We start from the raw sequence: 12,570 nt of genomic DNA, 5'->3' as shown, positions 1-12,570 counted from the left end.
AGTGTAATTTGCCACGGCTTTCCATGTTCACATAATTATGGTCCCAATGTCTGATTTATAATGCAACATGAGTTGTCATCGATATTCATATGCAGTTATACCAATTGATTTGCTCTTATATTCCAAAGCCTTAACTAGCTGCTCGGTGACGAGATTACAACTTATCAACAATATTAATCGCTAACCTCTATACGCCTAGCATAAATCTGATACCAACCATATGCTGCCGTCCCCACCCCCTTCTTGCATTTGCATTTTGCGTGAACGAAGACAGATGTCAGTTAGAGAGAGGGCATTTCATTCATTGCCTTTGCCGATTGTATCAAGTATCCTGAACACATCATCCGTTGAATGTCGGACAAGTGTTTCATCAACGGTCCAATGTAGGACATCGAACGGACAGGTGTGAGTTAGGACTGCCTGAGTCGTTTTAATTGAAAGGAGGGAGAAGTGTGGTGTTGAGGAATTTTGGTCTCGTCTGCAACATTGCATTTAACAACGTCACAACTCTCATCATCCTGCCACTCTGTGATATTTGAGGACTGGACGATCAGCACCAAGATTTTGTTCTTTTTTGTGTCCAGATATTAGCTTGAGCTACTCATCGGAATTCGATTTATTCGGTCCAATATGGAATCTGAGAGATCTTCAGGTAGGAGGGCTATGTAGATGATCAATTTAGAGCAATGTAACTTTGCTTTATTTTCTTTTATACATCTCATGACATAATATGCCAAGACAATCGTGTTTGGTTCCTCCAACTCTAATAAAAGCTATAGTTCTTATTTGGCGTTTCTCATCAGCGGAATGATATGGATTATCTTATGGAAAGGCAAAAAGAATTTTGGAAAGCTACTTTAAACAAAACTTTCATGCTTACGCTATAGTTAGTCTGAAACAAAATGACAGTCAAATAAGAATGTTACTTGCATATCTTATCAAAGAGAGGAAAAATTGATCCACAATGCTCATAGATTTACACTTTCAGAATGTATGCATGACCGTGATGAACAGCGTAACTCTGCTCATGCGATATCATTGTATATCAATCAGGCAGTGATGCGAAGACACTTGTATTGCTGCAAATGCACTTGGTTCATTTCTTATGACCAAAGAGAAGATTTGATTTTAAATATAGGTGTACCATCACCAAGTCACATTAATCAGTCTTCGTCTCATGGTGAACGATGCTTTTGAAACCTCCTGGTGAGTCTTGACATTGTTTCTGCTAGCATACTGTTACAGTCAGTGAAAGCTGTGTAACATCTTGTATTTCTTCAACCCAGTCCATCTCAGGCAACATAATACATGCTCGTTAATGAAGAGAATGCCCGCTATTCACTGCTATTTGAGAGTATTCTTTCTCCATGGTTACATAAGTTACCCTTTTCAATTAGTTGTGGGCTCTCCGTCAGGTTTTATCATTCTCTCTTTGACTCCATTCTCTTTTTGCAACAAAGCACATTCACTTTCATCGTCAACGTCTCTTCAAGCCATGTTTTAGTCATGTTTAAAACTTTAGTTTCGTTCCCTGTTCATACAGTATATTTTCCACAATGGCTTATTCCGTAAAGAAATAACGTATTCCTCTTTCTTTAAGACCACACATCTGAGGCTGTAAAACTGGTCAGATCAAGCGAGACAGAAGCTAATCCATCCCGCTCATCTGAAGAGCCGGAAACATCAACCGTGTATCTGACTTCTCCATTCAAAGAGAACGCAGAATCAAAATGTGAGAATGAGACGAGAGATGGAGCAGATGGCAGCGAAAGTTCACCAAGAACACCGACAAGCAGTGTTCCAAAGTTCCTTGAACAACCATCAACACCATCGACTGCTACTACAGTAGCAACGACCAGTCAATTTGACACTTTGTCCCTTATGAGGCTCGACAGCATAGCCACCGTCGTGGCGCCTGGACTACCCATCGGCAGGACGCAAGACAGAGGTGCGAGCATTCAATGTCAGGTGTGCGGCGATCGAAGCTCCGGGCGACACTACGGCGTGTACAGCTGCGATGGGTGTAGGGGCTTCTTCAAACGGAGCGTCCGTCGAAATCTGGCCTACATCTGTCGTGACGAAGGCCGTTGCGTGGTGGATGTTGCTCGAAGAAACCAGTGCCAGGCATGTCGCTACCGGAAATGCTTGGAGGTCAGCATGAATCGAGATGGTAAGTATACAGACCAGAGCACATGGCCAATATCTGAAGGTTTCTTTTCTTCCGTCAACATCATTCGTTGCCGAGCTATACTGTCTAAAAGATAGCACGTCGTTTGTAAATTATGGATTCTCGTTATGTCATATTTTCCATTTCCATTTTTCCCCGACTACAAAGTGATTGGCATCTCTTTAATCGACTGATTCACATTTAAAGCAATACTGTTTAAAGCTAGCATCCTATTTCCTTAAAAATTACCGGTTGAGATATAAAGTTCTGACATTTTCAGAGATTACATTTAGTCCATGATAATGTTCTTACACATGAGGGAAGTTTCGTGAGGGAGGATCTACAAGATTTAGATACACGACAAGAAAAAAAACCCCACTACAATTCAATTTCAATTTTCATTTCAATTTACATCTGCAACATATTTTCAAGAATAGAATGTGCCAACGAAAACATGACAATAACAAAGAGAGATTGGTAAAATAAGATTATCTGAGGAATATCAAGTTTTACAAGCAAATTCAGTAATCGTTTTGATACAGAATACAGTAAATTGTTCCATTTTTCTCTTTTATTACTTGTTCCACTTTGCAAGGGCCGTCACAATAAACATATGATAATGATGCTTGGTGAGATGACAGTCCTTTTCTTGTGACAAAATTACTAGAAAAAAAAACGGTTAAAAAAATCAAGGATTTAACTCACAGATATAACGGGTGCAAGTGCGGGGGAGGAATCACCAATGGCCTGATTTGATCTTACTTAATAAGATATGATTATAGTTAAATGGACCATAAGCTAACATAACCATACATTTATTTCTGTATTTCGTCATCACATGGACTAAATTGCTATTGTTTGTTTGTCTGTTTGTGTTTTTTTTTTGTGTGTGTGTGTGTGTGTGTGTGTGTGTGTGTGTGTGTTCGGAACTGTGCAGTGTTTCTGTTTGTACATATAGGGCGTGTATCGGTGTATTAATGTGGGTGAGATGGATACCGTATATATCATTATATACCTATAAACAAAGAAAAACACACAAACATTTTGTTAGTTTGTATTTTTCCTCTGTGTCTTGCATTGCAAAAGGTCTGCTGGAGAATTGTGTTAATTTTGCATGACGAAGTAAAACACGAAAACAGGAGACACCTCGGGTTTCTAAATGTAGCAAAGCTATGGCTGCGAAGCCTGTAAGACAACTGGTGATGTAATGTGATTAAACTATACTAGGACTTTTTCATTTGGGATAAAGTCAAACAGCAAGACTGGTTTACACTGGAACAACGACCGTGGAATGTACGTCATATTTGATATGTGATAAGACGCTGTTTAATAATGTCATTGAGGCTTTAAGGAACAAAAGTAGCTTGACTGATCGAAACGCATTTTATTCACCGTCGCTCTTTCTGTCACCATGTGTCGATTTAAAAAATATATACTAACAAAGTGTGCTAATGCGCGTTAGGGAAAATTGCCCCTTAAAGTGTGCGTGAGTGATTAACCACTTCATCATCAAATACTTTAATCGTGTACAAGACAAACACTTCTTGTGTTTATCTGAACGTAGTGTCGCGTGGCTCACACGATAATAGACTTGAAACCCCTTTGGCTTTGTAATCGATCTACGTAAACAGATCGAAGGTGGCCGATAAAGGCTTGCAACATGTGCGAAATTTCCACGGGGTAGGTAAATTGTTAGGAAAACTTAGTAAGAATGGGTGTAAAGTTATGCCTTCTTTCAGGGCTTTGCCAAATGGATGAATGAGAGATATGACATAATGAGATATTAACGCAAAATCATTGTATTGGTGTTATAAGAATCAATCCCGTATAGCACTTATCAATTGGATATACATTGTATATTCCTACAGGGAAGTGGATAATTTGCATAAACAGCAATGTTTGTATGTACTTGCAGTTGCCAGATTCAAATTTTCACTCTCCATTCGGAAGTGCATTTAGTAGAGCCCTACCCTTCCTAAAATCAATTGCAGAGACTTGATCAATGAATATTACAGATTAACCTAAAAGTATCCTTTAATCTCTAACTGGAAGTCAAACAACGAATTTTTGTCCTCGAAAGATCGGCGAATAAACAACCGTAATACGCAGAGTGGATTACTGGTGTGTCGATGATCGCATGACACGGTGTTCCTGTCTTTACTCAGCTGAGATGTATCGGCATTCTATTTCAAGAAGAATAGATCTCGTCGACAATAGGGAAAACAAACTTTGGAAAACCTAACTCACACTTTCTTGTTTCCTTTCTTACTCTTTATTTTAATGAAGTTGAATTCGTTGAATTTTTTGGCGTTAAGAGTTGGCAATCTCAGAGCTTTGTCATCCCCAACGATAAAAGTACAAGAACAATGATTGCTTGTTATAATCGACAGTATAGGAAGCCATGTCCACGTGAGATCTAAAACTTTATATTATCCCCTGATATCTGAACATTGTTCTCTTATCTACCTACATGGTGTGTTCTGGGGGTGTTATGTGTTATCGAGACTTCATGAAGCAAACTCAACGTACGTCATTGCAGGCATAGATTGGGATGTTTTTGCTTTGGCAAAGATTAATGACCACTTCATGTACCCTACATTATACATTTGAAGAAAAAAAAACACACTGGCATAGATTCGTGTGGAGAAAAACAAATAACAGACAGAATTAAAGATCGCTTCTCCCTAAATATTGACTGAACTGATGCGCGTATTTGTTGATAGTGTGTGCTTTGGGTACATAGCCATACCATGAATGATTACGTGTTGTGTATACGTCCTATAAGTGAGCTCATTGTGGTGGTGGTGGTGGGGGGGGGGGGATACGAGATGAGCCAGATGTCCAGACACTCTGCCAGCGATCAAAGATCTCGATCAATTTGCTCACTACGTCACAACGACAGCTGAATCCCTCTTTGTGACGCACCATCCTGTTCCATACCGTGGATCCCAACTTGCTACTGATGGAAACGTCATGTAAATATACTATGATCTTTTCTCTCATACTTCACACATGAATTTCATGCATAAAAAGTTTTTGTCTTCTTCCCTCATCGAATTTATCATACATTTCTCCAGAATTTAGAGAGACAGAATCAAAAAGAACACACCAATGCTTTAATGAATATGATTAAAGGCACACCAAATTAGCGTTTTAACATAAAATATTGACTGTTCAATAAGCCAAAGTTTCTTCACTGTGCGCATACTATTATTATTTAGGAAGGCATATCCACCAAATACTTTATGCGTCATTCATACACTCCATTTTAAGATGTCTGTAATCCCGCAATATACTCGTTCACATCAGGACGCCACAAGTTCATAGCATTCGCGATTATGACCTACTATATAATAACCTTGATCTTACACAGATTGTTGAACGTGTGAAATCAGCGATCGCTCTCACTTCAAGAAGATTGATTTTTATGCCCTTTCCGAGTATTGATTAATTCTTGCGCACGTACACTGCGCTCTTTTGCTTCAGCAAACGGCAAAAATCCAATATCAACACCGTGTTCCATTTATTGTAGTTCATAACATGTCACTGTAAAATATTAAATAAGTCCAGGTCACTACAACAAAATGTGGCATTGATTTGGTAGTGGGACGGATATCTATGGAAAGAAAAATCAAATGGAAATTTTATCATGATCTTAAAGTTTATGGGGAGAAATGACACAGATTCAAAGCCACGGATTGGTGTAGTTATAGTAGTGTATTTACACCGACATAAAAAGGTTCCTTGTAGACGTCATAAGTAACAAAAACTAAACAGTGACTGGAATACAGATAAGTGTGGTATAATCATCAATAGACATATGTATTTGCAGGTTAAATGTGAAAAGAAACGTACATGTATACTGTCATTCGTGCAATGTAAACAAAACCAGGTTGTCAATAACGTTTCATTCATCAGCGTTTCATAATAGTAAAGAATTTGTATGATGACAAAACTCTCCTTAAACGTTGATTTACATAAATGTCCTATTTACGGGCTTGATTGTAATGTGTCCTATACACAAAGGGGCGATGCTATCGTACATTCGATGCATACAGTGTGAGCTATCTTTTGACAAAGCATGAATATGATATATATAGATGGAATATCATATGTTGTGCAGTCCGCCCTCTAGCTGTCTCTACCTTACACCCTCATTCTCTGATACAAGGTACATGTTGGGAAAGAATCGCATCCAGATAAAATGAGATCCGCCGATTCGATTCAAGATTTTGCTATATATATCAATGTCATTGTCATAATTTCGTTCTGTTTGATACATAACAATATACGTTAAGGTCTGATCCTCGTATCTTGTGCAAACTAAAGTCAACTGATAATTGAAAAAAATAGAATAATCCAAATCAAATTCATTTAAAAAAGGGGTGTTATTACGACGCTCTAGTGCACTTTAACTGGTATCAATGCATGAGTCTAAAAGGCTTGTCTTAAATACACACACACAAACACACGCACATGATATGTGTGTACATATATACATATGCATACATAATTATGAATACATGACTCATTTATTGACTTTAAGCGTGAATATGTTTTTATGCAATATAGTAAACCCAAAGCGCGACAAATTCTTCCTGAGTTCCTTCTGTTTTTTCGTCTAATTTTCACAGCCGTACAACATGAACGCGCTCCTCGAAGTTTTGCGCTTCCTTTTGGCGTCTCTGTCCCTCCTACGTCCACACCAAAGAATGGCATCACAGATACCAAACCTAACCTGACACCAAGTTGGACGCCCCAATTAGTCCAACCACATCGACCCTTCCCAACAGGCTTTGGCTACGAACGCCGCTCAAGTTTCGCGCCTGTCGTTCCCGACTTCGCCACTAGACTTCCACCCAAACTTCCTGATCACGGCACAGCGGGCGCGGGTCGTCAGATGCCAGTAGTCAATCACAAGCTTCAACCCTCGCTACCACATAGTTTTGGCGTGGACGGACTGTTGCCTCCCTCAAGTGATGCCTATAAGGAAAATTCACCAAAGACGCCAGTCAGTAAGTCTGTTGAGCTGCAAGGAAGGTGCAATAAGATGGCATTCTGCGTGGTGGCTTGGAATGCTTAACAAAATGTTTGGGTTTTGACATTTTATCCCGTCAAAGTAGTTACATTTTCGTGACCGTTCACTGCTACAGACAATGGAGAACAGAGGTTTGATGTCACTGTTTATGATCATGATAAGAAAGTTAACAACAAAGAAACACACATAAAGATGTGAGGACACACGCTTTGTGCTATCTTGACGGTCTCATACGGCCATTGTAAAACTTGTTAACATGTGGGCTGTTATCTGTGCTACAATGTTATCTCGACCCACTTTTTAATTGTTTTTATCTTTCTTGCCTTTTATATAATGCTTCAGTAAAGCAGACCGCATTCGATCAGCCGACGTACATTCCATCCGTCCTGCCTTTGCCTATCCCTCCAATGTCACGTGACCACCTTTACGAGAGCGCCGCACGTCTACTCTTCATGACGGTGAAATGGGCGCGGGGAATCCCAGCATTCCTTACGCTTCCGTTTAGCGACCAAGCCATTCTTCTGGAGGAATCGTGGGCCGAGCTGTTCGTTCTCGGAGGTTGCCAATGGTCTGTGGCGCAAGGCTGTGGTAAGGAGATCGACAAAGAATTCTTTGCAGCCATTGGATTTGCTCAGTCTCCAGAAGGCAATTAGCCATAGCCATGAGGAAATTGAATGATCTCAATAAGATGTTCTCATAGAGATGTATACTAATGGATGTTCTATATTGCAATCATTCCTCTTGTCTGCCTGCATTGAATTTGCACATGCCGTGTCCATTTCCTCAAAGTTCATATCAGTATCATTTCCAGTATGTCTTTGGAAATAAGATACAATTTCTTGTACGAGCAATCAACAGAATGGTACATGTAATTTCATTTTAATCTGACCCATTCAGGATATTATTTTTTTTTTCAGTTTTACTTGTTACATGCAACAATCATGGTCGCAGCCACACATGCAGATAGAAGGAGGTGGCGATATCTTTACGTCCCGTACTCCCCGTGACATGTAAATAGAGTTTCACCACATATCCTTCTATGACATGAAATCAAAGAGAAAAGAGTCGTACAGTGCAGTGTAATAATGACTTTTAGGGTGAAAGGAGTGCTGTAGTTGGTGAAATATGTACCACATCATTATTTCTGTGATTATTTTTGTTTTTGTCTATAACGAAATAATGAATAGTTTTAAAGGCATTATTTACCATTTGCATATGGAATAAAAACCAGCTTTAGTGCTTAAGATAGTTCTAAAATGTGATTTAGGAATAGAAATAACCAATGTAAAAATTTTTATTAGTTTAATCAATTATAAGTATTGTTAAATATCCAAAATGTGAACAATAGTTACGATAAAATTGCTTCCAGAATAAACCGTCTACAGTTATGGTTTATCGAGAAAATAGTGACATCTCCTTATATTTAGGCTTTATAGCAAAATTTGTACATGGTTGGATTTTTTTTTTGACACAACTGACCTACGCATATGCATCAAATGTGACAATCGAGCGTTTTTCAAATCACTGCTCCCAATGGTAAACAATACTTTTAAGGTGATGATTGTGTTACCTCTGCTAATCTGCCGTTAATATGCGACCAACAATATTATCTTATGACAGCAAGTAAAAGCATAAATTCCTTCATTTTTCATACTTGTCTGACATGGATAAAAAGTTTAAAATGCTGATTTTATCTTAATCGTAAAGTCAATTTAATAATGCCTTAGAATATAATTTAGATATTTGGTTTGTATAATCAACAAACTCCACATCTCAAGTAGATAGTCTTACAAAATATATCATTCATTATTTCGTGACTATCGGTAGATGACGGTAGCACAAACTTACACCCATTTTTAACCTACTCACTAAGTGATTAAAGGCCTTCATCTTTAATAAAAAGTAAACAATATTGTATGTTTGGGAAAAATAGTAACGAAAACTTTCGCCTCCTATCTGCGTCACATTTGGTAAATACACATAAATGCAATAGCGTCATTTCAGGATCGATACATTACGTTATGAAGTACGTTATGAATTGTCACGATAAACTTGTGCAGTGTTCCCTTTTATGTTCCTATCATGTTCACATGTTTGGTGTATGCCATTTCCTACAAACTTGAACAGGTCAGCTTTTTAGCGCAGAAACGCTCAACTTTCTAAAGAGAGACAACTCAGACAGCGCCATTCAGCATGACGTCAAAGTTTTGCAAGACATCGTTTACCGCGCCCGAGAGATGCAAGTCGACCCTATGGAGTTTGCTTGTTTGAAAGCACTCGCCCTCTTCCGACCAGGTATGGGATCAAAGCTGCCTGTTTTATACAGCTCGAACGATTTTGATTGTATCTGAGTGAGAGATCCATTATTAATATGAAAGCAACCCCCTTTTCAGTTAGGGGTGATTACTCAAAGGTACACGTAACATTTTTTTTTTCAAGTTGCGTTATGATCGCAAGTGCACTATAAAAACATCATCTTCATAAAAGTAAGGATGCTGCGATGTTATCTAATTATTTGACAAAGTCTACAAAGGCAGCCTCGAAGTGTTAGGGATTTAACTAATGACATCACAGACAATAATTCTGACACGATAAAGTCACTAGCATATATGCTGCGCTTTGGCTCCCTGGTGAGCACAACACCAAAACTCGAATAGCTTTGGATGATTTGATTTGATGATGAAGTGCATCTACTTATAACTTCACAGAGTCCCAAGGACTTCGGGAGGGTGCTGCTGTCGAGAGGATACAGGATGACACCCAGATGACCCTGGCAGAGTACAGCCAGACACGCCATCCTAGCCACAGGACAAGATTTGGACGACTTCTCCTCCTCCTACCATCCGTTCGCAGCATCCAGTCAAAGTATGATTCATGAGCAGCAATACCACTAGATGCCAATAAAACCGTGAATATTCATCTCCAGTACCAGTTTGAATGTTATACCCAATGTCTGTCAATATCATTACAATTCATATTTGTCGATGGCGTTACTTCATCGCAAGAGAGATGACGTTGTCATTATTACTACCCCGGCATTGCTACATGTATATTATAATAGTTCTCCATTCAGGCACCTGTGATGGCGAGGCACGTTGTGCGTAAAACCTCTTGTGACCCCTTGTCCATTAAGTTAGTATCCTATGCAATGGGCATGGTTCGAAATTGTGACCTTCTGTTTCTAGAGTCCATATAAATGAGAGAGTCCAATACATAGCCAGTACCGCCTCTACCTTACTATCACCCATGACCCATCACCTAGTATCGCCAAAGGCCCCTCCGAGTTCTTGCATCACGACGTCATCCATATAAACCTCTTCCCACTACAACAAGCACGCAACCGCTATATCACATAAACTCAGCCGTTATCCTGCCACAACCGCTGCCACCTCACACTTAAATCACTGTTACCATTTAATCCACAATCAACTTCAGCAAACTACCACAAGCACGATCGTTCCACACGGTCCTTTGTAAATATAACCATCACCATCACTTTCTCCATCCCTACATCATATTTTTTCCGTCATTGTCGTTACAATGGACATTAAATCTAATGGATTTAGGAGCAAATACAATATGTTTTTAATTATACAAAATGCATACCTTTCTTTGACCATTCAGAAGAGATGAATAAGCCACGCCTATTGGTAACTTGATTATTTGTAATATGCGTGTATCTATCTATATAAAAAAAAAATGTCTTTTTTTTTTTCATCCAGAACCATGGAGATACTCTACTTCCGGAACACCATTGGCAGCATACCAATACAGCGGCTTCTCTGTGACATGTTCAAGTCGTGCTAGCCTTTTCGTTTCAGTGTTTGCGTGTCATGGTATTTGGAACATAATCCGGCCACGACCGCCTCCGCGTAGGGCCAAAGCACATTATTGGTTAACCCCAGTAAGTGCCACACGTCCCCCTGCGATTGGTGCCCAACAACAGTTTGTATGTGAACTGGAAGTTGTGTCCTACAATCATTATTCTTGCAGCCAGAGTAGACAAGCTGGTAGGATACAATCGATCGCTTACCTCCTCCGCATGCAGTGAGGAAAAGTACCAGCAACTTGCCTCTGCTACATCTGTTGTGTTCTGAACTGCCAGTAACCTGGCGTGAAATTACAACCTTTGTCAAATATAGCGAAAACAGTGAGAAGCAATGTGCTACAAGTCTCTGCCAAACTTCGTATAATATGGTTTGTGCAATAACTTCGAGATCAATTGTATTTTAACCTGACCTGTGAATGTCACGTAGCGACGTGCTTTAGGATGACTGATCATCGCGTGTTGTTAACGATCGTAAACCATTTTTTTTTTTTTTTTGCGCTTTCTAAGATTCAATTAGATATCTAACGTCCCCGCGGAAGTATTTTCCCCAAGAAGCTATATTTTCCTGAGGGTAAGACATAAATCCCAAGGGCTGACAAGGGCTTCATGACAAGATTATAGACAAGACAATATATCGTATTTCATACATGATCTACATAACTACACATCATTTTCATCGTAGCCCCGTCGGCAGCTAGTCAAGCTCTTGAATCGTATCACTTGACGTGACGTCACTGCCTGCAGTATAACAATTTCGATCCTCGTGGTCACGTAAGTGTATTATGACCAATCACCGACAAGTATGTAGACCATGCATATAATCTCATACCAGTAGTACATGAAATATTTGCCTCGAGTCATTCATCTTCAATTTAGTCGTCCTTTCTCGCGTTGCTGGGGACTTCATATTATGCCCTCCTAACTTAACATTATGAAGATGTAAGCCAATAATTATGTCTGAAAAATATCATAGCGAATTATTCCACAAATATCATAGAATCTTCGTTTGTTTCTCAATACTTGAGACAGGCGGTGTTCATTTTGGGATGGCCTTCTCTTAACCAGCTCGAGGGACTTTGAATGTGGTATTGATTTAGTGAAATAAGCTGCTATTTCGTAGAACAAGCAGTTTCATGTCAATGTGAATATCCTTGAACGTACGTGGCCCAATACAACGCTTTGCAATTGACTTCATTTTTCGTTTAATAGTTTAAATTTACTTAATTTGACTTAGATTTACAACATAAAATCTGACGAACAAAATGATGGCAGTGAAATCGAAATTGGGCTTGCAGTAAGAGAGTTTGGAATATCAACGTTTTAAATCTTTTTACAGAATAATGACATCCGTCGAAGCCAGAGATATGCAATTTAGCTGAGGTGATACTGTTTTCAATTCTCAGATCTTCCATATGTCTTGCGCATGCACAGAGGTGATTACGTAGAAATTGCGTTGCATGTGGTTTCTTTGATAGTATAGCAGCTACAGCCTATCCTTAAAAAATCAGCATTGACTGATTATCAAATCTCAACGCA

At 39.2% G+C, this 12,570-nt stretch overlaps 1 protein-coding gene across 1 annotated transcript; it reads left to right on the top strand.

Annotated features, from left to right (window-relative positions):
- The first annotated feature begins 630 nt into the window (after positions 1-630).
- LOC139718427 (photoreceptor-specific nuclear receptor-like) lies at positions 631-11,012 on the top strand. Its single transcript, XM_071629898.1, has 7 exons — positions 631-652; positions 1,601-2,170; positions 6,802-7,182; positions 7,548-7,793; positions 9,333-9,500; positions 9,914-10,070; positions 10,928-11,012. The coding sequence occupies exons 1-7, from the start codon at positions 631-633 to the stop codon at positions 11,010-11,012; spliced, it is 1,629 nt and encodes a 542-aa protein (XP_071485999.1).
- Positions 11,013-12,570: the final 1,558 nt, after the last annotated feature.

Source organism: Diadema antillarum, unplaced genomic scaffold, assembly GCF_040938485.1.
Source record: "Diadema antillarum isolate AM-2024a unplaced genomic scaffold, OU_Dant_1.0 scf00000094, whole genome shotgun sequence".
Lineage (NCBI taxonomy): Eukaryota > Metazoa > Echinodermata > Echinoidea > Diadematoida > Diadematidae > Diadema > Diadema antillarum.
Note: the sequence above shows the minus strand (reverse complement) of the source record. Positions and strands in the feature narration are given on the sequence as shown.